The 26,619-nt window shown below is 45.8% G+C and overlaps 1 protein-coding gene across 1 annotated transcript in view; it reads left to right on the forward strand.

Annotated features, from left to right (window-relative positions):
• The first annotated feature begins 12,263 nt into the window (after positions 1–12,263).
• Positions 12,264–26,619, forward strand: part of RLF (RLF zinc finger) — a 32,575-nt gene continuing 18,219 nt past the window's right edge. Inside the window, exons 1-3 of the mRNA XM_071768062.1 lie at positions 12,264–12,483; positions 17,369–17,523; positions 23,297–23,378. Of these exons, the coding sequence (XP_071624163.1) occupies positions 12,271–12,483; positions 17,369–17,523; positions 23,297–23,378 (450 nt within the window). The 5' untranslated portion in view covers positions 12,264–12,270. The remainder of the gene's footprint in view (positions 12,484–17,368; positions 17,524–23,296; positions 23,379–26,619) is intronic.

Genomic DNA, 26,619 nt, shown 5'->3' on the forward strand with positions numbered 1-26,619 from the left:
GGAGCAGAAGGAAATCACACCATCATCAGGTTTTACACCCCTGCTTCACCCACAGACCATGGAGAGCTGGGGACCTGTTGGGACACCAGGACTTTGGACACTTGTATCCATCACCAGGATTATTCAGTGTTTCCAGACAGTGCCAAAAAGACAAATATGACTCCCCAGGGTGAGCATCAGCAATGCTCCCCATACAGCCAGCAAAAAATTCCTGGGGAAAGAAGGAGGCACAAAGCTGCTGCAAGGCTAAGCCAAACAGGGATGCCTTTTGCTGCCTTAAAAATGGCTAAAAGGAGGAAAAAAGAGGAGGTTTTAGATTAAAAATACCCAAGGGCCATCCCAGTTTTGCAGCTCTGGCACTGGGTTGGATTTTTTTTTCTCCTTTTCCACTTGGGCTCTTTTTTAGCTTCTCATGGGCTAAAACATTGTCCAGGCCTGGTGATGATTCAGAATGTGAATTTTTTGGGGGGAATTTATACTGAATCTCCAGGCAGGGATGTCCCTGGGAGAGGCTGGAGGGATGTGCCAGCCCCCGGACACAAAGCTGGGGAGGCTCCAGAGCATCTTTCACCCACTCAAGAAGTCCTTAACAGCACTGAGGCAGCAGAACAAGACAAAAATGATGATTTTTTGGCATGTTTATTGGTAAAGCTTGGAAGAGGCCCCATCAGTCTGAGTTACAGTGACAGAGAGAACATATTTATTCTGATGCATTATGGAAATCAGGGTAAGCACATGCAAATCATCAGCACAGACCACACGTAATTAAGCTGCCTGGGTAATTGCCCTTTATTGGGGATGGAGCTTGTGCTTGGCTTCTTCTGGGATCTCCTGGGACAGGGTAGCTTGGGGACAGGGACATCCTGGTCCTGGAGTCAGGGATGCTCCAGCTCTGGGGTGAGGGAAGTCCCAGCTTGGGACCAGGAGTGCTCGTGCTCCATCCCTGGGATAATGGATGTGCAGTCCTGGGGTCAGGGATATCCCATCCCTGGGGTCACAAATCACACCTGGAGGTCACGGATGCCCTGGTCCTAGGGCCAAGGACACTCCATCCCCTGGCTCAGGGACACTCCATCCCTGGGAAGAGGGACAGGCCCTGTGACAGGGAGCCCAAATCTGGGCATCAGGCTGAGGGTGCTGGACACCAGCCCACACCCAGCACCTCTGCCACCATCCTTGGCCCTGAACCCATCCCCCCTTCCCCTGGCAACATCCCCCAGAGACTCAGAGCTCCAAGGGCCACCTCGTGTCACTGCACACAGGTCCACGATGGAGCAAACCAAACCCAAGGGACTTCCCACCCACCTCCAGTGATAACCACACACAGATTTACCCACCCTTGCCCTGGAATTAGCTGCCAGGCTGCCAGTCACGGGCAGCTCCCACTGATCCCGTGGGGATCCCTGCTCATGCTGGCTGTGATGGGATGGATACAGAAATTAAAATGCATTTGCACCCTTCTGCCTCCCTCTTCACCTTATCTTGGTGACAGAGGACACACAACCCATCGTCATTTAGCCCTGGTAGCTCTCAAAATTCATAATTACCCCAAAATATCTATTCGCTTGCTCATGTAATTTAATTAGTTTTCCATTAAATAGAGACTAAATATCATCTAATCCCCCAGCAGAGCAAATAATTGTTTTCCTCATCTCCTAGGAATTATCTCTTGGTTATTGTACCCATCACAGTTCAGCAGGAGCCTGGGAGCAGCAGTGGGGAAAGGTGGGAGAAGCACTGAGGGAAGGACAGGGAGGGGGTGACAGGGCCAGGGCTGCCCCAGGACCTCCTGGTGATGTCCCCAGCAGCCCCCAGCACAGGATCCGATCCCCAGCACCACCCTGAGGGGGCTCTGGGAACAGCATTTCCCTCGGGATAGGAAGAATTCCCAGCTCTGGCATTGTCAGGGGGTGAAGGGGAAGGATGGGAGTGAGGACAGGGAAGGGGACAGCCCCACCCGGGTCACTCCAGCCTCCCCCAAACCTCCCTGCACGGCTGGGGAGCAGCTGGCAGCCCCCCTGCCAGAGCAGCTCTGTTGCTCAGAGATCTTTCATCTGGGTCCCAGGAGAGATTTCACTTCTGGTGGAAATCTCTCAAGCAAACACCTCGCTTGGAGGAATAAACCTGTTTAAGAAAACAGTTTTCTCTGGGCTCAGATGATGCTTTGAACTGTTGGCTGCTGCAGTGCCCCAGAGCTGCTGCAGTTCTGGCACAGGATGGGAGCCACGGGCTGGGGGGCTCTGTGCTCACCAGGGGGGGGGAAACTCAACCCAGCAGCTTCCCAGCTCTGAATCCCCACAGTAGTGGCTTTGCAGCTTCATCCTCCAGTTCTTTCAGGAGCTGGGGGTGAATCCCATCAGGTCCCATGGGCTTGTTCACCTTCAGGTTATTTAGGTGGTCCTGAACATGCTCTTCATCTACAGTGGGGGATCCTCCTTTTCCCAATCCCTGCCTTTGGCTTCCCTAACATGGGAGGTATGACCAGAGCCCTTGCTGGTGAGGACAGAGGCAAAGTAGTCACTGAGTATCTCAGCCTTCTCTACATCTTGGGTGACCAGATTTCCCTGGTCCAGATTTTTCCTGGAGTGGGCCCACATTTTCCCTCATCTTCCTCTTATAACTGACATACCTGTAGAAATTCTTGTCTTTAGTCCCCCCCTCCCCTTGCCAGATCCAATTCTCTCTGTGCTTTTCCTTTCCTAACCTGATCTCTTGCTTCTCTGTTCTTCCCCCAGGGAATCTCTCCTTGCTTTCATCCTCTGTAAATTTTGTTTTTACACCTCAGTGTGTCCAGGAGTTCCTTGCCCATCCATGCTGCCCTCCTGGCACTCCTGCCTGCCTTCCTCTGCCTTCCTCTTCATCAGGACACGTTGGTCCTGGGCCTGCAGAGGATGATCCTTGAATATGGACCAGTCTTTTGGGGGACTCTCTTCCTATCCAGGGCTTTCTCCCATTCTACCCTATCAAGCAGATCCTTGAAGATACTGATGTCTGCCCTTTTTAAATCAAGTGCCCTCAGCTCACTTTGCACTCTTCTTGCTGCCCTAAGGATCTTGAATTCCACAGGGTCATGCTCACTGCAGTCCAGTGTCCCATCAGCTTTTAAATCATTCACCAGCCAATCTCTTTTGGTGAGAACAAGGTCCAGCAGAGCTCATTTTCTAGTTGGTTCCCCTACCATTTGCAGGAGGAAGTTAATATCAATGCACTCCAGGAGCTGCCTGGAATTCTGGTGCTTTGCTGTGTTGTGCCTGCACCAGATGTCACAGTGATTCAAGTACCCCATGAGCACTATGGCTTGATAGTGAAAAGAGGATCTAAATTTAGATTATAGACCTAAAGAGGATCTCATCCACTTGGCCATCCTGTTTGGGTGCCCTGTAGCAAACCCCAGTACGATATCACTTGCCCCTGCCTTCCCTTCAGTCCTGACCCACAGAGCTCCTCATCCATCCCGGGCAGAGCTCCCTGGACTCCACTGGTCAGTGATGGACAGACAGACAGACAGACAGACAGACAGACAGACGCCCCCTCTTTCACTCCTCCTGTCCCAGTTTATACCAACTCATCCCATGCTCCACCAGAGGGAGCCAACCCACCGTGTCTCAGCGACACCAGTGACTGTCACCAAGGATGGTTTGGGTCAGAACAGACCAATAAAGAGTCTACTCTGCCTGTGCCACCAGCAGGGACATCTGCCAGACCATTTGACTTCCAACAATCCTCTGGACAACCTCTTTCAGTGTCTCATCACCTGACAGAAACCAACCCTTCCTCAAGGTCAATATAAACCTACCCAACTTTCAGTTCAAAGCCTTCGTTCCTTCTCCTACGTTACAAGCCCTGGTAAAAAGTCTCTCTGCACCTTTCTCATAAGCCCCTTCATGCACTGAAAGGCCACAGCAAGGTCTCTCTGCAGCCTTCTCTTCTCCAGGATGGAAACCCCAGCTCTCTGTTGTCACACTCCAGACAAACCCACTGGGGGGGTTCCTCAGGCCCTTGCAGGAGCAGCAGAGCAATGGACCTGGGGGGCTGTTGAAAAATAGAAAAGGATTGACTATGGCTATCTGTGGATTAATGGATTGGTTACAAAATACTAGAATGAATCATGTAAATGCTTTAAAATTTGCACAAACTGAAAGCTTGATGGATGCTTGACTTGATGGAGCACGAGCAGCTGAGGAACGAGGCTTTAGGCCACAATTCTGGGCAAACTTCAAATGAATTCTTGTGATTGAAGCTTCAACTTTTACTCTACCACTTGAAATAACACAGAAACAACATGTAGACAACGAGATAATTAGTCAGAATCATCTTATAAAATGGTAAAATGGATTGACTTAGGTTTGACAAACCAGACTGTTGAAGAAGTGTCATGATGAGAAGTGAAAGAAAGGGTTGTCCAGCCAGAACCTCACGACTTGGCAGAAGGGTCATCTTGGACTCTTTAACAGGGGTGGGTGGTGATTTCAGTCCCTCCAGGGGCTGAAAGGACTGGGCTCATCCCACAGCAGCTGGGGTGGGAGCAGATGGCCAGTTTTCCAGGCAGAGATGTTAGTTTTGGGTCCTGCTCCTGGAGGTGCTGGGCTCAGCAGCAGCTGCAGCGAGGCGCCTGTGGAGAGAGGAGCTGCTGGGTGCTGTGGTGCCAGGGGGTGCCAGGGTGTGGAGCAGTGCTGGGTGGGGATATGGGAGCTGTGGGCTCCCCCGTGTAGAAAAGGGGCACCCTGAGCCCCTGTGCCAACCCTCACAGCTCCTCACCCTCTGCACCCCAACTCAGCCAGGGGAGCAGAGCCGGCCGTGGCACTGCAGGGCCAGGAGAGGCTCCTGCTCTCCTTTCTCAGTGTGCTGGGCACAGACCAGCACTCAGCTGCCCTGCCCAGGACAAGGGGACAGCCTTGGCTCTCTGCCCAGTGAGGTGCTCTCTCTTTTGCAGACAGATATGAAGAGAAAGCTTCCCCTGAAGAGGCAAGGCCCCTGCCTGTGCTGAGAACACCTCGCTGATGGTGATGGGATGCAAATGGCACAGGCTGACTTTGTTTCTCCAAAGCAAGGCTGATAGCTGGGAAAGTCCCTCACCAGTCTGTCACTTGACACACCTGGGCCAAGGTGACTATCTGGGATTTATGGTGTCACCTAACAGGGTGATTTCTGCTGGCAGGTTCACTGGGAGGGAGCTGCCACTACTGCACTTGTCACTTTCTGTGGCAATCTCATCCCTTGCTGTTCTCCTTTGTTCCTGACTTTGCCTCCACCTGGGGGCTCCTGTTGAGGCAGGGTCCCTCTTAACCAATGCTTGCAACAGTATGGACGAGTTTCAGAAAAGAGCACCCATGAATTTGAGAGGTCACTGAAACATCTTGGAGCAGAAACCTCAGTCAAGTCTGGCCAGTAACTACCCCAGCCCCCCAGAACACTCTTCCTCTAACACCTCATGGCAAACAGTAGGCATCTACTGCAGATGTTTGGCAACAACCCCCCCCAAAAACTCACTGGTTTCTCTTCCTCCACAGCTGGCACACACACAACAACACCATCCCAAACAGCATGGGGCCCAAGAATGCCATAGCACCTTCTGCACAGAGCTTCTGGAAATTTGGAGGTTCTGCAGCATTCGTGTTTCTCTTGCCACCCACACCTGGAAGGACAATTCTGTGTTTTAATGTGTCCTGCACACTCTTGGTAATCTGTCAGGAGCTCTGGCATTCCCAGGAAATGTTCTTTCTTCCTTTGTTAGGAAGAACATCTCCAAATGAGTGAACATCCTGGACTGCAATGTTTCCTTAATTTCAGTGGAAACAAAGGAAACTGCCAGTGCTGCAGCAAATCCTTCGTGTTTGAGCACAATTTCTTTTGCTCTTACCCACCTTGACCCTCTGAGGCTTTCTAGTGGTGCTTCTGGCTGGAGGGTCTCTGAGCCTTTGGGACATCCCACTGACCTCATGAGGCCAGATGGAGAACACTTGGGGACTGCAGCTGTTTGACCAATTTCCCCTTCAAGTGAGACAGACAAAACCCATCCCTGGCTCAGGGAGCACCACCTGATGCCCTGAGGGTTTGGGGTCAGGCCCACTTGGGAGACACTTGAACTTCACTCTCCTTCTTTTCTCCAGTATGGGCACAGCTTGCAGCCCAGAGTTTTGAGGACTTTTCCCCCAAGGCCATGAGGCTCAGGTACAGGGGATGCAGAGGGACAGTGCAGGTTCCCCTAAGCTGTGCCCCATGGGCTTCAGTTGGACCTCAGTTCTCAGGAGGGATTTCCCCACTCTTGTGCCTCGTAGGGCTCACAGCAAGTTCTGGGAGGTAAATTCCATTAAGAATCACATTTCCCATCATCTGCAGAGTGTGGGGCCTTGTTCCCAAAATGGCAAAACTCTGAAATTCCTGTGAACTGAGTGTGCTGGGCAGTGAGCATCTCTTTGCATATCCCAAGCTCCACACTCCAGAGCTGACAGTCACCCTTCCTGGCTTCTTTTAAAACACTTGTTCTGTACAAATACCATGGCTGGCACTCAAGGATTTTGATTCGGGACAGGGGATGACCAAAGGACAGCAGTTACCTGGCACATCTGCTGACTGAACTGCCCTCAGGTTTTCATCAGGGACCAGCACTACCTGACTGTGTTCTTCCTGAAAGGCTTCCTCACGTATGGGATCTTCCTCATGGTCCATGTCTTTAGAAAGAAAAGGTCAGTTTAATCAGAAGTAACCAAATGACATCTTCAGGAGGTAATGCTTTTCCATGTCCATTAATAATGCTCAGATATTTGGTGGTGCACTGAGTCACTAATCCAAACAAGGTGTCATTCCTGGAAAAAAATCTAAGGGCTAAACACTGCCCAGTTTATCAAATCCAGTTTATCCCAGAGAGCAAATCCTGATGTGCTGAAAGACCAAGGGATTGCAGGTGTTTGCACTCCACACAGTGCATTTGTGACAAACTGTAAGATCATAGAATGGTTGGGGTTGGGGTTGGGAGGGACCTCTGGAGATCATCAAATCCAACCCCCCTGCCAAAGCAGGACCACCTCAGGGCAGGTCACATAGGAACGTGTCCAGATGGATCTTTAGAGAAGGAGACTCCACCACCTCTCTGTGCAGCCTGTTCTGGTGCTCCATCACCCCCACAGAAAGAAGTATTTCCTCCTGTTGAGGTGGAACTCCCCGAGTTCCACTTTGTGTCCACTGCCCCTTGTCTTATCACAGTGCAACCACTGCAAAGAGACTGCCCCCTTCTTCTTAACACCCACCCTTCAGGGGTTTATAAACATCAGTAAGATTTGCCTCTCGGTTTTCTCTTCTCCAGACTAAGACAGATGTTCCAAGCCCCTGATCATCCTTGTAATCCTAAGACATAACTTCCTTCAGAGAGGACAGGGGACTCTGGCCAGCTCAGCCAGGGAAAGAGCCCTGCCAGGAGGCACATCCCATCCTGCCAACTCCACCACATAGAAAGGGAAACAGACAGAGATGGTGGCCTGAACCACAACTTCCTGCAACCACTTTCTGGACACTTTTACAAGTGACAGTGAAAAGCCCACAGTCCCCCAAAACGAGGGAAACAACAGACCAAGTTCTCTGAAACATAACTAGAAACAGACAGGCAAACCCACTGAGGCTGAATTCACACAAAGCTTCATTTTATCTGCCTTCAGTTTATCTGTCCAGCCTCAATCTCTCTCAGTTCACCTGTCCCTGACCCCACGGGGTTGCTGAGATAGTAAGAACAAGGGGGCTGGACCAAGCTGTGAATGAAGTTGGGATGCTCTAAGGGTTGGACTTGATGATCTCTGAGGTCCCTTCCAACCCAGCCAATTCTATGATTCTGATTCTATGATTCTGTGATTCTATGATTCTATGATTCTATGATTCTGATTCTATGATTCTATGATTCTATGATTCTGATTCTATGATTCTATGATTCTATGATTCTGATTCTATGATTCTGTGATTCTATGATTCTGATTCTATGATTCTATGATTCTATGATTCTGATTCTATGTTTCTCTGATCCTGGCCAGGGGATCCCTGCAGCCCAGGACAAAGCCTGCAGGTCTCAACAACCCCAAGCTGCCTCTGGATCCTCTCTGCTGCCCAAGCCCTTCTCCCCTCTGGTGGCTGCAGGGTGCTGCCCTCTCACAAGTCCTCAGCAATCAGCTCCTCAGCAAGTCCCTCACACACCCAAGGTGTGTGCACTGCCAGCTGGATACCAGTGTCTGCCCAGTAAGGTTATAACTGGGACCCAGCTTGAACCATCACTGGGAGCAGAAGCTCTGGATCATCTCCCTGGCTCACCAGCACCTGCAAGGTGTGAAATTGAGTGTCAGTCAGGCTTGGGTTGATCCCTTGTCCATCCAGGTACCTAAAACTTCACCTTCCCAAGTCTCCTGGTTGAGAGGGACACCCACCAGCTGTTGCTTTGTCCAGGTCCTTCAGGATTTCCTTTAGGTCTTCTGGTGATGAGCGGGAAGATCTTCCTCTTTTGGGTTCATAATTTGCTCTTCGAGGGCCTAAATGGAAAGTATAAAGTTGAAATTCTCACAAACAAACAAACAAACAAACAAAAAAAATTAAAAGAAAAATAAAAGTGAGTACTTAGTCTGTGAAGTGACTCAGCACTGTCTGCTCAGCCCTGGGGTGCCAAGGGAGTTCTAGGAGCAGAGGATCTAGAGAAGCCCTCCTTGTGTTGTCACCTGCACCTAAACACCCAGGAGCCCTTTGCACCACACCCTGTCACAGCTGGGCAGTGGGACACTCAGGGGGATCCCAAGACAAGGTGACACACACGTGGGTCTCTTCTGACACTGCCTGGCAGCTTGCAAAGAGAGCAAAAAGCCAGGACATACCCAGGAGAGCTCCCTGTGTGACATCCCTGGAATCCAGCTGGGAAGCTGAGTATCCACTGCCTGCAGCCATGTCTGTGAACAAACAGAACTGAGCAAGTTCCATTAAATACTTATTTATATATATAAATATTTAAATTTGCATATTATATATATTATATGTATATTATATATATATTTTATACATATATTATATATATTTTATACATATATTATATATTATTTTTATATATATATATACAAGTGCATTGGAGCAGTCCTATGCTTGCACTGCGTCCATCCAGAGCTGAAGAAGTCAATATATATGTATAAATATATAGTATATACTATATAATATATATAGTATATATATACTATATACTATATACTATATACTATATAATATATAATATATAATATATATTATATATCTTATATCATATATCTTATATAGTATTTATATTATTGATATATAATATATATTATATATAATATCAATAATATATCAATAATATATAATATATATTATATATAATATCAATAATATAAATAATATGTAAGATATATGATATAAGATCTATTATATATATTATATAATATATAATATATAAAAATATACAAAATATATAGTGCATATTATATTTTATGTTATATTATATTATATAGTATATTATATCTATTATATATTATTTATATAATATAATATATATAAAATATATATAATACATGTATATATTTTTTTTTTTTTAATTTTATATATATATATGTGTGTATACTATATATACATATATACTTCTTCAGCTCTGGATGGACGCAGTGCAGATGCAGCATTGCTCCAATGCTCTTGTCTCTCCCTCCTGCTCCAGGCCAGTTTCAGAGCAGGCTGGGTGAGGGGCTGGCTGGCACCTGGCAGCTCTCACAACGCTGTTTCCAGGCTGCGAGCAACAATCCTCAAGGACGGGACGGACAAAGGAGTCTGGGGGGTTTCTCACCGAGAGAAAAAAAGAAAGAATTATTCCGGGGGAGGGGGGAAAAAGCCCACTGGGCAGTGAGATGCTGCACTGGCACTGCCCGGGCTGCTCCCAGAGGATCTGGGCTGCCCCTGCAAACCTCCCCGGGGATGGAGAACCCCAGGACGACTGCTGGGATCCAGCCAGGAATTGGGGGTCACCAGGCAGGGGAGAGGCACGGCCAGGGGTGTTGCTGGGCTCCAGGGCCAGGGATGCTGCCCCGGGGCAGGGCCGGCTCTGTGCACAGCTGTTAAAAATTGTTAAGTGGAAAAATGGTTAAAAATGAGCCCCCTGAGTTGTCAGTGGTGAACACGAGGGGTATCAAGGGGATGATAGGGATTTGTGCTCCTGTCACTGGTGTTTACACGAGGAGTGATCCGTGTAAATGGGAACCTTGAAGGTGTGGGTGCAACTTGTGTCATATTTATGGATCCTCAGGCTCTGAGGAAGGGATTTAGAGAAATAACAATTCATAAATGGTTATGAAAAAGAAAACAGGGGATTCTAACACATTACTCTCCCTCCCTTCCCAGGGCCACCGCTCTCCTTGATTCCTTCCCCCACAAACACAACAATTTACATTTATTTTTACATTATGGAGCCTCTCCCATCCCCACCCATCACCTGGACAACACCCCCACAGTGCACTCCCCTCGGGGCTTCCCCGTGGGGCATCTGCTGCCCACGGAGCTGCACCCCAGCCCAGCCCAGTCCGTCCCAGTTTGCTCCCGCTGCCCTCCCAGTGGGTCCCACGCTTCCCGGGGCTGGGTTCCAGCTCCCCCCCGGCCACCCACCTGCTCCCCACTCTCTCCACGGAGCAGCCCCGACCCCGTGGGCTGGCAGGGCCACCACGAGCAAGAAGAAAAGGAGGGGAGTGGGGGGCATCGCCCACCCGCCCCGCGCTGCTGACCCTACGGGCACCGCTGCACGGGCAAACCCACTGCCCCGCGTGGGGACGGCGAGCACTGTGACTTCACAGCCCCCCCGCGGCATCACGGCTCCCCCAGCCTTTCCCCCGCCCTTCCCTCCGGGATCCACCCGTGACCGCCCCGTCCTGCCCGCAGAAAGCCCATCGCGACACAGCCCGTGTCTCGACACGGAGCCGAACCGGCACCGCTCCTGTGTCCGTCCCACCCTCCCCCCCCCCCCCCGACGGCTCCGTCCCTCCCGGCGTGGGCAGGTGCTGAGGGCACGGGGAGCGAGCGGAGTGGGGGCTGCGTGTCCCGCACCGTGGGGCTGCGTGTCCCGCACCGTGGGGATGCCCTTGGAAGACGCGTGGGAGAAGTGGGGGTCCTGGCTGAGACGGGGTTTGAGGCCCCAGGAGCCCCCCCGGGTCAGCCCGACCCCTTTGCCCCGGGGTAATGAGCTGGGGAACTCGGCTGTGCGGGTCGGGGGGGATTTTAGGTGGAGCATTCCCACGGCAAACAGGTTGTCACATCCCGAGTGGTGCCTGCTGTGTCCCTCGTGTCCGTGGACAGAAAATGGACGGGGTTGGGTTGGGTTGGTTGGTGGTTTTTTTGTTTTGCTTTCAGAAAACCGAGGATTACTCTGCACGCCACCCCCATTCCCCATCCCCATTCCCCCCCATCCCTATCCCTATCCCCATCCCCATCCCTATCCCTATCCTTATCCCTATCCCGAACCCTATTCCCATCATCATTCCCATTCCCCCATCCCTATCCCCATTCTCATCCCCATCCCTCCCCCATCCCCATTCCCCCCATCCCCATCCCTATCCTTATCCCTATCCCTATCCCATTCCCCATCCCCATCCCCCATCCCCACTCCTATCCCATTCCCCCCATCCCCATCCCTATCCCTATCCCTATCCCTATCCCTATCCCTATCCCTATCCCTATCCCTATCCCCATCCCTATCCCCATCCCTATCCCTATCCCTATCCCTATCCCATTCCCCATCCCCACTCCTATCCCATTCCCCCTATCCCCATCCCCATCCCCATCCCTATCCCTATCCCTATCCCTATCCCTATCCCTGTCCCCATCCCTATCCCCATCCCCACTCCTATCCCATTCCCCCCATCCCCATCCCTATCCCTATCCCTATCCCTATCCCTATCCCTATCCCAATCCCCATCCCCATCCCTATCCCTATCCCCATCCCCATCCCATTCCCTATCCCATTCCCTATCCCTATCCCTATCCCATCCCCATCCCTATCCCCATCCCCATCCCCATCCCCATCCCCATCCCCATCCCCATCCCTATCCCTATCCCTATCCCCATCCCCATCCCTATCCCCATCCCCATCCCATTCCCTATCCCATTCCCATTCCCATTCCCATTCCCTCCACCCCCGCGCGCTCCCGTCGCGCCTCGTGACGTCACGCGCCGGGCAGGCCCCGCCCCGCCGCGGGTCGCGCGGAAAAACCGACGCCGGCTCCGTGTCACGTGCGCGTCAGGTGACACCGTCCCGGGACGATGATGTCAGCGGGCGCGGGTCACGTGATCGTTGCCTACGCGCAGTGGGGCCGAGCGCAGATGGCGGACGCCGAGGCCGAGGCGGCTCCGCGGCCCGAGATGCAGCGGCTGCTGGCGGCGCTCCGAGCCCGCCTCTGGCAGCTGCAGACCGAGCTGCGGGACCAGGAGGTGTCCGAGGCTTCCTCCAGGGCCTACTGCCGCGGCTTCTGCCAGGTAGGGGCCGCGCAGGACCGGGCCGTGGCACGGGCCGCAGGCCAGGGCTCGGGCCCGGCCTCCCCCGCCGCGCCGCGGGCTGAGGGGCTGCCCGAGCCCCGGGGCTGCCTTTCCGCGGCTGCGGCTCTTTGCTCCGCAGCTGCCGTGGCGCGGAGCTCCGCTGCCGAGCGGGGCCGTGCGCGCCCAGCCCGAGCGCCGAGTCCCGTGGGCGTTCCGCTGCCTGCCCGGGGCTGGGCCCGCTGCACCCGGGGAGCTGCTCCCCTCTGGGCTCTGGCGCTGGGATGGGATCCCCGGAAGGCCCTGGGATGCTCTCGTGGGCACGCAGGCCGTGCTTGTTTTGCTCACGGGCTCGGCACGGCTTGGAGAGCTCCTGTTTAATGTTGTTTGGTTGTCTCGGGGTATGCACGGTGCTTGCTGGTGTGTGAAGGGCTGCGGTTCATGGAAGGCACTGAACGAGCTTCTGTGACCCGGTGATCCGGTTTGAATACTTGCATAAAGCAGCTCAGGCTAAGGACCAGCAATTTCTGAATCGAGCTATGAAATTCCAGAATTAAACCTGAACGTTATTAAAGTCACAGTGATCTTAAGCTCTTTCGTTAGTTTTTGTGTTCCCTCCAGCATCGTTTGCTGTGATCTGTAAGGTTTAATAATTCTTGCTGGGTTGGAGAGGCATCAGTGGGGAATCTGAAGAGATTTGTGTGTGCTCCTCTGGCCCCCCTCACTAATTAGATGTGTAATAACCTAATGAAACATAGATGTGTTGGCATAAAAAGGACAGGATAAAGTGTAAGGGGATGCAAGTTAACCAGGCTGGAAATGCTCAAATATTCTCTTGAGGTACTTACACTGTAAGATAGCAATTGCTTATTAATTTGTTACTTGGCAGTTCATTAAGTGTGTAGATCATATATTTCTGACAAGTTAAATTGTCTGATTTTTTTATATAGACTTCTAGGAAAAGTCTGTAGTGGGCTACTAAAGCTGACATTGCTTGGGAAATAGCAGAAGGGCTTTTAAAAGCCTCCTGAATGCAGCTCTTGCACTTTGCTTATTTGTCAGTGTGTTAATAACAGCAAAATTTTGTCCAAACCCACGTGTCTTGGAACTTCAAGCTCTTCCTAAGTCTCTGGTCTTGAAAATTTTATACACTGAAGGTATCATTATTCATCTGGGGAAAAGTTTCTGATAAATAAACTCAGGGAAGGGTTTGGAGTAGCCACAAAACACTCATCTCAGTGCTGGGGAAGTGCAGCAGTGTTTCTACAAAGTTTATTTAATCTTGGGAGATTCTGCCAGGTTTCATTTAGGTCACAGAGCAGTCAGTTTGATCGAGGTGTCTCTCAAAAGAATTGAGTAGTAAACTTGAACTTGATTGGTTTTTAATGGCTGTATTTTTAGAAAAGTGCAGAGATTGCTGTATTTGATCTTTGGTTTCTGTAATCACAGAAATCAGAGTTTTAGGGGTTGAAAGGGACCTTGAGAGATCATCAGGTCCAAGTCCCCTGCCAGAGCAGGTCACCCAGAGAAGGTCACCCAGAAATGCAGGCAGGTGGGTTTGGAATCTCTCCAGAGAAGGAGACTCCACAGCCTCCCTGGGCAGCTGTGCCAGTGTTTTGTCTCCCTCACAGTGAAAAAGCTTTTTCTTACACTTCATGGAACCTTCTCAGCTCCCACTTGCATCCATTTCTTGTCCTGCCATTGGTCATCACTGAGAAGATCCTGGTGGATCAGAGGATCCTGGCTCCATCTTCCTGACACTCTTTACATCTTTGTAAGCATTAATTAGCTCATTCTCCTCTTCTCCAAGCTAAAGAGACCCCTCTCCCTCAGCCTTTCCTGATAAGGGAGATGTTCCACTCCCTTCATCATCTTTGTGGCTCTGTGCTGGACTCTCTCAAGCAGTTCCTGGTCCTTCTGGAGCTGAGGGGCTCAGAACTGGACACAAGATTCCAGATGTGGCCTCACCAGGGCAGAGTAGAGGGGGCTTGACCTACAAACCCCCCCTGCTGATGCCCCCCATTGTCCTTCATGGCCACCAGGGCACATTGGTGACATTCTGTCTGCCACCACCCCCAGCTCCCTTTTCACTGCTCTGCAACAGCTCAGCCCCCAACCTACACTGGTACTTGGGGTTGTTCTTTCCCAGATGCAAGACTTTACATTTGTCATTGTAATTTATTCACTTTCTCCCTGCCCAACTCTCCAGCCTGTCCAGGTCCCACTGAATGGCAGCACAGCCTCTGAGGTGCCAGCCCCTCCTCCAGCTTTGTGTCAGCAGCAAACTTGCTGAGCAGACTCTGTCCCATCATCCAGGTCACTGAGGAAGATGCTGAACAGGACTGGACCCAGCACCTCGAGTCCTGTGTCCAGTTCTGGGCCCCTCAGCTCAGGAAGGAGATTGAGGTGCTGGAGCAGGTCCAGAGAAGAGCAAGGAGGCTGGGAAGGGATCCAGCACAAGTCCTGTGAGGAAGGGCTGAGGGAGCTGGGGGTGTTGAGGCTGGAGAAGAGGAGGCTCAGGGGAGACCTCATCACTCTCTACAACTCCCTGAAAGGAGGTTGGAGCCAGGGGGGGTTGGGCTGATATCAGTGGGACAAGAGGGCATGGACTAAAGAATTTTTTCCTAATATCCAACCTAAACCTCCCCTGGCAGAGCTTCGGCTCTGCCAGGGGAGGTTTAGGTTGGATATTAGGAAAGGATTTCTTTCTGGAGAGGGTGCTCAGCCATTGGAATGGGCTGCCCAGGGAAGGGGTGGATTCTCCATCCCTGGAGATATTTCAAAAGAGCCTGGATGTGGCACTCAGTGCCATGGGCTGGGAACCACGGGGGGAGTGGAGCAAGGGTTGGACTTGATGAGCTCTGAGGTCCCTTCCAACCCAGCCAGTTCTAGGATTCTGTGATTCTGTTCTGATCCCTGGGGGACTCCACTGATCCCAGGTCTCCAGCATATCCAGTTCTTAATCCATTTTACTGCAGATTCTTCTATCCCACCTTTCCTGAGCTTACTCACGAGGATATTATGGGATACTGGTCAAGGCAGATGCATCCACTGCTCCCCCTGCTCCTGCCCATGCAGTTACCTGATTGCATTCCTGCTGGGTTTACTAACCAGGTGGATTTATGATAATCATCAGCTGAGTATCTGTAGGGATTATGGCTTGACAGCCTTTCAGTGTAATTTAATGCATCTATTAATTTGTGTTATCAAATCCTTCATTAATCTATCAGGGAAGCACTTAGAGTTGTTAGTAGTAATTTGTAATTTTGCTGAAGATCTTTGTGTTTAAGGAAGATTTTTTGTAAACTTAAAATCTTCCCTTTCTCCATTCTCCATACTTTATAACAGAATAATGTGTGGGTTTTTTGAGAGGGTGGAACTTTGATTCAGCTAAGAATTATATTACTGATGCTAAGTTATAGGAGACTAATCTAGAAAGCAGTCTTAATTTTTACTGATTCCTAGATAGTACTATTTTAGAGATTATTTTTTTTCTTAAGTATGATACATGGTTGTGTCAGTCTAGTGGTTGCCTGCTTTTTTTTTTCCTTGGTTCTAGGACTACTACTGTGTAATTAGATCACTGACATTGCTCTCAACATTACTAATTTTAATTAGCAGCCTACATCAGCATAACACCAGATAGTGCACAGAATAGTGTGTAGCTGGCCACTTAATTCTTGCTGTGTTGGAAATGAGCCTTTGTCTTACAAGTTTCTGCCCATTATAGTGACTGCACTTGGTTTTAGTGAGCTCAGTGCAGTCTGCTCAGTGTTGTGCTCCATCCAGTCACTGCTTGGTCTGATCATCTGTTTCTTCAGGTTCTTGAATTGGTTGTGTCCCAACTTTGGTGAAGTCATTTGAAGCCTGATGTGACCTGATCATCATCTCAGGCCCATTTGGCTTGTATTGGGTGGGTGGGGTGCTCTGAACTGGTTTTTTTTCAGGTCTTGGCCCTAAGGGTTCCACAAAGCAGTAATTGTTTGGTTTGGTTTGGTTTGGTTTTTTTCTCTGCAGTTGGCCTTAATCAAGACAGGTACTTTGTTTGATTTAGGAAGGGTGCAAGATGAGAGGGGGGTTGTAACTGGTAAGAACAGGAGCACAACTGGTTTGGAACTGTAGAAGGTGTGCATAGAGAGCAGGAATGTTACTTGTGAGCTGTCAGTGCCTGCTCACTCTCAATAAACTCAATTACCATGGGAAAATACCATGGCAGTGTAGTTCTAAAAAGGTTGGGAGGTACTACAGTTGTCCTCTGCTGATTTTTGAAACTAGTTTTGATTTCTCTTCAAACTGGCTTGATTTTACCTTGCTTCTCCCTGGATATGGTCAAGGAGTGAAATCTGCATTTGTAAAATTTTACATTTGAAGAAGGATGAGCAGCCTTGATTTACGTTTTGTATCCCCTTCTCATGGCTTCACGTTTGCTGTGTAATATGTAGGAGCAATGTATACATCTCTAGAATGCTACAGCCAGAGTAATGTTCCTAATCTTGAAGTTCTTGCCTGTTTCTCTGCATTCTCACTAGTAATAAAGAGTCTGGTGTTACATCTGTGGTGCTCTCTCCATGGCAGCTGGACAAAAGAAGCTGAGTGCAGAACTTCACTAATTTAACAGATCCCATTTCTGCTGATTGCAGCTGGATTTCCCCAGTAGAAATTCTGATAACTGCATCAAAATAATCAACCACATCAAAGTATTTTTTTACTAAAAGAGAGAACCTCTGGTGAGGAGAAACACTGCCATTTTTAACTCTCCTTCAGAATAAAAACTTGCGAATCCCAGAACTCCTCCACTGGCTGTGCTTGATACTGCATATTGATAAATGGTTTTTTTTTTTGACAAAAGTGTTATGAGAACTTCTAATGAGAATTCCTTTTCTTTCAGACACTGCTCCAGTATGCTGGCAGTCGGGGTGCATCAGAACATATTTTACCTTTTTTGGAAGTCTATCGAATCTCCATCCAAAGCTTTGCTCATGCACGACCTTACTTGACTACAGAATGTGAAGATGTTCTTTTGGTACTTGGCAGGCTAGTGCTGTAAGTTTTAAGTACCATATATTTAATTTACCAAATATTTAATATTTTTTTTAAAAAGAGTTGTTGAAAGTAGCAATCTTAATTTGACAAATGTGTTTATGATTTATTATCTAGTAAATATCTTCAGTACTTTTTAAGTCGGAACAAAAATGTACTTGAGCATTTTGTTGATTAATATGGACAAGTGGTAAGGTTCTATTTTTGGATGTTGTGCAGGTGTTAGGAATGTCCTATTCTTAAACATTCTGAAGAAAAAGCTCTTTTTCTTTAAAAAGCTTGGTGTGAACCTCACTAAACAGTAGCTTTAATATTAGATCTTCATGGATGGATTAATAAACCTCTATCACTAGCTCTGCAGTGCTGCTTTCATGTCTTCTCTCACCTGTAGTGCTGGTTCTGAACATGGTTTTTTTTGGAAAGGATAAGCTGGTTTGTATTTATTGCAACCCAAGTTGTGCATAGAGGCTGTTAGCAAAACAGTAAAATAATTCAATCTGAGCTCTTTAAGTGTCTGTGTAGACTACTACCTACCCTTCAGCTAAGTTGGAATAACTTGTCTTTCCTCACAGTCTGTTTTAAGTGCAGAGCAGCAATTTGTAGCTGGAGTGCTTAGTCAGAGAAGTTCCATACATGTTGGGGTATCAGTTGCTACCCTTAGCCTGAGAGGGATAATTTGGTGAGCTGGTCATTCCTTGCTTGTAATGTTTCATTCAAAAGGGAAGGGTGAGGATCTGGAATTTAATATAAAGATCATCAGAGAATAAAATTAATTTTATGACAGTTTTTCAGTGGGCTGTCTTTTTCAGTAGCTTACTTGCTTTGTGGTCTAAGTCAAGTATTATTTTTGAGAAGGATTTTGCTATGAACTCTGTATTCAAATGCTTTTTTGTAGTGTACTAGCTTACAAAATAAATCAGAGGCTCAGACCCAGATATGTCCATCTGATGCCTTGAATTATTTTGCTTTTTTGAAGTTATGAGAAGTACATGAACCAGGAGTTCTTTATTTTTGGGGTTTTTTTAAATCTGTTGTGAGGGGAAAATGCTTGAAATCAGGAAAAGTGTGTCTAAACTTAGTAATATGGAAAAAGAAGACTTAAACTACTGAATAATTTACTTGGTATATAATGCATATATTTTTGTCCAAGTATCTTAATTCCTTTTTCAGACTGACCCTTTTTGGAGAGCATTGTCATCTTGATCATATTATTATCAATTACCTTGTGTATTCTGCTCTTTCCTATTTATTTAAGTTTGTTTCTTACTCTCCTTGTATGCAGATCATTCATATTTGGATTATTTTCTATCTGTATTACCACTGTTATGTACTTTGGGGTACAAAACCCAATTCTTTCTCAAAATTGTTCATCAGAACTGTTTTTCTCTTGAGAAAAATCAGCAAATTCTGCTTCTGCCATGTCACAGTTTGGGCAGACCACAAGCCTAGGACAGAATTGCTCTCTGTTCTCCTCCCCACTCCCCCTAAGAGGGAAAATAAAGGGGAATAAATACCAGAGACTTAAAGTTGGAAACTGAAAACAATTGGATGCAGATTTACTAACAGAGGGGAAAGGTAATAACATAAGGGATAAAGTAACAAAGCATACAGATATTTACAGATATTTACAGATATTTACAGATATTTACAGATATTTACAGATATTTACAGATATTTACAGATATTTACAGATATTTACAGATATTTACAGATATTTACAGATATTTACAGATATTTACAGATATTTACAGATATTTACAGATATTTACAGATATTTACAGATATTTACAGATATTTACAGATATTTACAGATATTTACAGATATTTACAGATATTTACAGATATTTACAGATATTTACAGATATTTACAGATATTTACAGATATTTACAGATATTTACAGATATTTACAGATATTTACAGATATTTACAGATATTTACAGATATTTACAGATATTTACAGATATTTTTATGCACAACCTGATGGATATGGGCTCTGACAAACACGTGGAGAGCTGGTGAGCCCACAGCAAGTGGAAGGAAAAGCGAGGGGGGTGCAGCTGCTGACTTCCTGATTTTTATAGAGCATGGCAGGAAATGGGAGGGAACAGAGCCCTCCCTCTGTGTCCCACCCCTAGAGTCCAGAATCCCTCCTTTAGTTGCTCCTGTTCAAACGAGGACGTGTTAATGGTTTCTTCCATCTTGTGAAGAGTTTGTTTTCTGTTGATCCTGTATTTAGAAAACTGTGTGGTTAGGACAGCAGAGAGGCTGCCTTGCTGGAATCTCCCTTTTTCATGCTATATTTACATTTGAGAGGAATCTAAAGAATGAGAACTTCAAGGAGTGAGGTTGCAGACAGGGTGAGCTGATTGGCATTACCTACTGAGCTCTCTATGTTCTTCTTTTACAGAGGAGTTTCAAAGGGAGGCACAGAGGAGTTAGAGCAGGGAATTAAAAATAAAATTTATGTTCCATGAAGGAGGAAGACTCTTACCTGGTGAGGGGTGTGAAAGTGGACTGTAAGCATGTAACTGTGATTTTTGGGGAGACAACTGAAGACCCACAGCTATTGTATGTGTTGGGTATTTTCAGACTTGAACCCTGATGAGAAATGGAACAAGCAAGTTTCCTGTTTTGAAGCAAAAATGCTGTTTTAAGAACTTCCTCCTCCTGACATATTCTCAGCAGGCTGAGCCAGTAACAGCAAAACTTGGTATATTGTGGCTTTTCCTGCTGCCTGACCAGGTCAGTTGTGTGCTCACAGTAAAGAGAAGTGTAGAGACTGCTCTGTCAGACCTCACTGGTCCTCTGTTCAACCTCAGAAAATAAAAGGAAAGCTTCAAGCAGTTTTCTTGTTGACAGATGTGACAAATGATTGTAGAGGAGCAGGAATGTTCCTGATTGTGGCTATGAAGACCCAGAACTGCTTTGGTCAAGTAGATCTCAGCATGTTTCCAAAGCTGCAAATCACCCTCAGCTCCCAGTGTTACTGGATCAAAGGTATAAAAGGTGTAAAAGAATTAATAAAGAATTAGCCACATCAAAGGTGTCTTTCAGTGAGATTTGTTCAGCTGGCTCTTCTGAATCATAGGAAGTCCTTGAAGCTGATTGTTCACTGGAATGTCTTGAGGTTTTTGTTTTGTTTTTTCTGGGGACACTATGTGAGGAGGAAGGTGGCACTCGTGTTACTGTTAGTATGAAAATTTTACTTTTATATAAAAATGGTTTATATTGTCCTAAGATTCAGGCTAAAGAAGCAGAAAGAATTATTCACAGTTCACATTGTGTTTGTCACTAGCTAATATCTGACTGCTTGCTGCTGTCTCCCATTTCCTGTGATGGCACTGGTGAGAAAGGGGGTTTATAACTTCTACATTTTTGCTTTTCTACCTATAAGAAGGAAAAGGAGATGAAAATGTCTATTTTTTTAAGTAGCAAAAGTGGATTCAACTGAGAAGACCAGTCTACCTCAGCCTTCTTGATCTTATCTTGTTTTACCTACAGAGTGTAACTTCCATTGTGTCCAGGAAATGTGTGCTTGCTTTCCTCTCTGAAGAGTCACTCATGCTGGTGTCTCTGTCTTTATCTAACAGAGCATTTCTTAACCTCATAAAATGCTGTAGTTTGATTCACTAACTTCCATTTACCACTTTGCTGCCTATCAGTAAGAGCTAAATCAGCTCTGAACAAATGCAGAATTATTCCTGGCAAAGGGTGAACAATTCCTGCTGAGCATCTGATGAAAGAAACTTAGGATGAGAAAAGTTTTTCTAATACAATCTAAAGATGAACACGATTAGGAATGCTTTTTAAATTCACTTTTTAAAATTTGTCTTAAGATAATAGTGAATGAGGTATAAAGTGATTACAGAGTAATTGTATGCAAATAATGTATTCATTTTTCCTAGAGTTAGTCCTTTCAAAATAACTAAATTCAGGTCTAGGAGGTGTTCACAGGAATAGTAATGGTTGAAATTTTAGTGCCTGATGATGGAAATAATTACTGAATAACAATGATAAAGGCTGTCCTATCCTCTGCCTGTCCAATAGAAAGTTTTAGAGCTTTTGCAGGTCTAAACCTTTATTGAACAGGATTTTGCAGTGAAGGCAAACTTCTGAAATATGAAAAGGATGGCTGGATGTGAATTCACTATTTGTTCATTTTATCTTTTCTATGTACAGCACTGCTGGATCTGGCTAAAAACTGATTAGACAGCAATTTCCTAAATAGGCATTGCTGTTTAATGTAGTTAATAAAAGTCAGGAGGAAAGAGGGAAGGAAAGTCATTCTTTTGGAACATTAAGCAGTTTGGGAACTCATTGTTTGCTTTCTAGTAATCTCTTTGTTATCCCCTTCCTCCAGCTTAGCTCTTCTGTCTCTGGTAAGACTTGTCCTGTCATTCTTCTATTTAATATTTGGTAGTGGTGGTCTTAAAAAAAAAAAAAATAGCATGATTTGGAACTACCCAACAATATGGGTGTAGCTTCTAGCTGTTATTCAGTGCATTTATTATATGTGGAGTCCTAGGCCAGTTTACTTATATTGTCATGATTTATGGGAATGTTTCTGCTGCATTTAAATTTGTGAATTTCCAGACAGTGTCCTAGTGATAAAGTCAGATTGTTCTGTGCAGCAGTTGGGGTTTATTGTTTTAATTTTTTGGTTAGGTAATGCATATGTCCCATACAATTTTAGAGTTTTATCCTATACTATTTGAGAATTTATATATGGAAAATATTGGTCTCAAATTTGCTGTTTATTTAAGAGATGTCAAAACTTTCTGGACCCTTCCCACTTCCCTGAATTTTCATGTGGAAAACCTGACACAGTGTTAAGTTCACATACCACTGTGATGGGACTGGCTCATGTTACCACTAATTTTTGACACAGCTGAAAATGTGGTGTAGTGAACTTTCCTGTGTATAAAATAAAAAATTACAAGTGTCCTATTTTTAATTATTAGCTTGTCTTCATGACTGAGCTGCACAAATACACCAGCTCCCTGAATTAATGAATGAAGAGTTTGCTGTCTGATGTGTTTAACTCTGACATGATTATGAACATCTTTGATATTTATATTGGTGCAGGCAGGGTTTTTTTTTATATTTATTTGGTAAGCTTTTGAGCTTATTGGAGTTTGTACCATAAGACTTTGAATACTTCCAGCCCTCCTTGCCATCTATCAAGGATTCACAAGGTATTGCTATAAATCTGTTCTGCAGGTGCTGGTGCAGCTTTTGAGATAGTTTCTCAGTCTTTTAATTTTAGGATACTCTTAGGGATCTGTTCTCTAGGTCTATTTTTATGCTGATGCATTTGTCTCCTGTCAAGCTGTTCTTCAATTTAATTTTCTTACATATGTCAGAGCTGAAAATTTGAAGTTAGGGTTGGGGAACTCTTTCATTCTCAGTCTGGGCAGAGAGACCATGCTGGGAGCAAATGCATTTTACTCAGGATAGGTGCTAGGATATTCCTTTGGGAGAGGAAAGTGCAGAAATTCTGTAATGCAGGATTCCTAAGCCACATTGAGCTATCTTGGGTTGTAAGAGTGGTTGTAGTTGTGATTGTGAGTAGTAAAAAGGAGCACTCTTCATGTGACAATTCGTGCTTGGTTATGGGACTGTTGGGCCCTTAACTGATCTGTTCAGTCCAACATGTTTCAATGCTACTGTAATTTCTTACCTGAATGCTAAGTAATATCTACTACAAATGTTAGTGAACATAAAACCAGGTACCAGGGTTCAAGTAGCTTGCTTACTTGCCTCTTACTTTTCCAGGAGTTGTTTTGAGCTACTGCTTTCAATTCCTGAAAGTGAATTGCCGCATGAGGTGTGGTTAGGATTCCATCAGTCCATCCAGGTAAGTGTCCTGATTTTCCTGTTTCCAATTTGCCTTATTTAAAAAAAAAATAAAAAAGGTGTGTGCCATTTGGCTCCATTTTTTCCATCTTTCCCCTGAATTCTACCTGTCCTGCATTGCCATTACCAAGGCAGCAAGAGTTTTTGAGCAGCAGCAGAGTACAACAGCTGCACAAATAATGACAACTGCAGCAAGAGAACTGTAGCAAATGTTCATCTGTCTTCTGGTTTGTGTGAGGAAAAATGCTGGCTTAGATGAAGTGGTTTAACAGTTCTGAAGTGTTAGTTTTAAGATGACTTAAAAAGCTTTTGTGGAGATCTGAGTGACAAGTGTCTATACCTGAGGAATGAAAATAGGGCAGGTCTTTAGGTAGGACAGGTCATGCTTCTTCTGAGGTGGTGCTTAAACAAGCTCATAAATGCTACACTCAAATGCAAATGGCTACTGTAGACTATGCAGGAGGAAAAGATGTATTCAGGGTTTGTATCTGGAGGTAGTACTGAGGTGTCTGAGAGGAACTGTGCTTTATGGAGCTGGAAAAAAGGAGCAGTAGTCTTTCTGTGTCTGTACTGATAGATACTTCCAGGTGAGGGACTGGTCTGTTGCTGCTGTTGCCTGTGACTGATGAAATTGGGAGCCAATACCTTTTACAAGTCACTGAAATGAAGACTTTGGCAGGAAGTTGTGGGGAAGAAGTGATCTCAGACCTTGCATCTTTCTGTGCTCACACCTTATCACAGGAACTTTTGCCCCCATGACTGGGGACTTTCCTTGGCAACTGCTGCTGCTGCAGTAGCTCTGAAGACACAGGCACAGGGGGTCTGAAGGAGCTTCTGCTTTTGTTTTACTCACAGTCAGGGAAAGGTTTGGGCAAAGCTTATTAAACATGGTGATACTCTGAAACCTTTCTGAAGATATTTGTGGACTTTATGAACAGCTGCTTCTAATGAGATTTTTGAAGTAGCACTTATGCAAAAGTATGAGAATGAGACTGTTGGTATCTTGCCCTGGAACACAATAGGAAGGGACTCATCAGAGGAGAGAATAACAGAGAAGAAGAATGCAGTTATACAAAGGGCAATATAGACCTTTAGAAAGGAATCACTCAGAGGCTCTCATGTGAGGACTTGTAGGTTTAAAGCCTGTGACCATGTTAGTGCCTCTCTCCAGACAATTCCAGCAGCAAAGCACTGCAAAATTATGTATTTGACAGATGTCAAAGTACTTATTCCTCTCCTAACAAAAGGGATGAGTGTGACTTATGATGAATCTAACTCCAAATGTAGGTTCATGCTACATGTGATGGTGTGAAGTTGTCATACAATCATAGGATGCTTTGTGTTGGAAGGAACCTTTAAAGCAGATCTAGTCCATCCCCCTGCAGTGAGCAGGGGCATCTTCAACCAGACTGTCTGAGCCCCATCCAACCATCTTCCTGGTGAAATTTGAAGTTATAGGCTGTTAAATACTGATGATGCTTTCCTACTTAGTCTTTGACCTAGTGATCTGATGTGCACTTGGGGCTGCTACAGGTTAAGGCTGTAATGTTAGGAACTGGGAGGGGAATTCACAATTGGTCCTCTGGGAAACTGTTGCATTGAAAAGACTTAAGGCATGGTGCCACAGAGTTAAAAAAGGTTCAAAGCAGAGGTTTTCAAAATGGGCTTGTATTTATTTTGTGGGTAAGATACAGTATCCCTTTTACCTGCACCCTTAATTGTTTTCTTGATCACCAGCAGATAAAATAAAATGATAAATGGTGGATTCCTACAGAAACTGTGAACTGTGGATAAATACTTAATAGATATAAATTTAGATCAGTGAGTTGTTTTCCACTTACATTTTAAAAGCTGTGCTGAGACTGCATTTTTGGCAGTAGCACTGGCTTATGTATTGTCTGTCATTCATCTGCCTGATTCTGCTGTGTGTAAAGTGGGGAATTGATCATCCTTTAATTTTTAAAAACAAAACCCACTCATCCCCTGAGGCTCTTTCTGCTGAACTTGGTTTCCTGATCCAATCTGCACAGCAAGGACAGACTTGAAGAGGAGTAATGGCTGTGTGAGCATCAGGATTGCTTAAATGTTTCAAATGCTTAGAACTTTGTGTTGTAGCTTATGCATTTATCTCAGTGCTGTTAGATAAGACCAGTTTGAGCTCTGTTTAACAACTTAGAAAGTCCCTTGAATCTTCAGGATGCAGTTATGCCACTTTTAAATATATTTTCAGTTGACCTTGTGAGTAATGTTTCAGGCTCAAGGCCAGAAGTCAGAAATTGTAAGCATCATACTTGGCTGTCCTTGCATCTGCAAAGCACCAACTCTTCTGATACCAACAACTCACCAATAGCTCACTTGCTGGTTTTATTTTCTTTATAATTGTTTTAGAAGTAGTTTAGTCTTTATAATTGATCTTAAGAAGTATGGGAGGAGCTAAGAGTTGAAACACAGTTACAGTAGTTGTCTAAAAATAAAATAAAAAATAGGGAAGTATTTACAGAAAATCATGGATACCACTAAGCAAGATGAAATGGTTAAAGTCACCAAAACTGCTCAGTTATTGCATTCAGCTCTGTGGCCTTTTGATGCTCCTTAAAAGATGGAATTCTGCACTGTGGTTCTGCATGTGGAGAGATGTGTGCTTTTTTACTCATTTCTGATGTTATGCTTGATTCTTACTATTGGAGAAAGTGTTCTTTCAGTATGTTTAGTAAATACATTGAATTTGTAGCCCTCTGAAGGTGTTTATTGTGGAAGAGTCATGAGGTAGCTGGAGGGTAGCTCAGGTTACCTGATCACTCAGAGTAAGGGTTAAATTAGGTTGCTTAGGGTCATTTCCCCAAAATTTAAGTGTCTGTATGGAGACTGCACAAATTTTGGGTACTACTTTCAAAAATGAACATATTTAATTATTTATATACTTCCCACATGCACACTTTACAGATTTCCCTTTATGTAACTTCTCTGTGGACTCATTAGACAGCAAGAAAAGCCCAGCTTCAATTGCCTAGTGGGAAGAACAGCAAAGATAAAGACAGCTAAAATTTCTCTCTTCACCCTCTCTTTCTAAGATTGTAGAGGACTTCTCGTGGCATTTTCTTGGCAAATGAGTTGTACAGGACAGACACAAACCAAAGCTCCCAGCTTCTGCTGGGAGCTGCAGCCTCCTTCTGGATTGCACTTCTTATGCAGGGGCAAAGAATGGGACACTAAAACCTTCTAGACTGACAAAGACATTTCTT

This window comes from Heliangelus exortis, chromosome 24 (genome assembly GCF_036169615.1).
Source record: "Heliangelus exortis chromosome 24, bHelExo1.hap1, whole genome shotgun sequence".
Lineage (NCBI taxonomy): Eukaryota > Metazoa > Chordata > Aves > Apodiformes > Trochilidae > Heliangelus > Heliangelus exortis.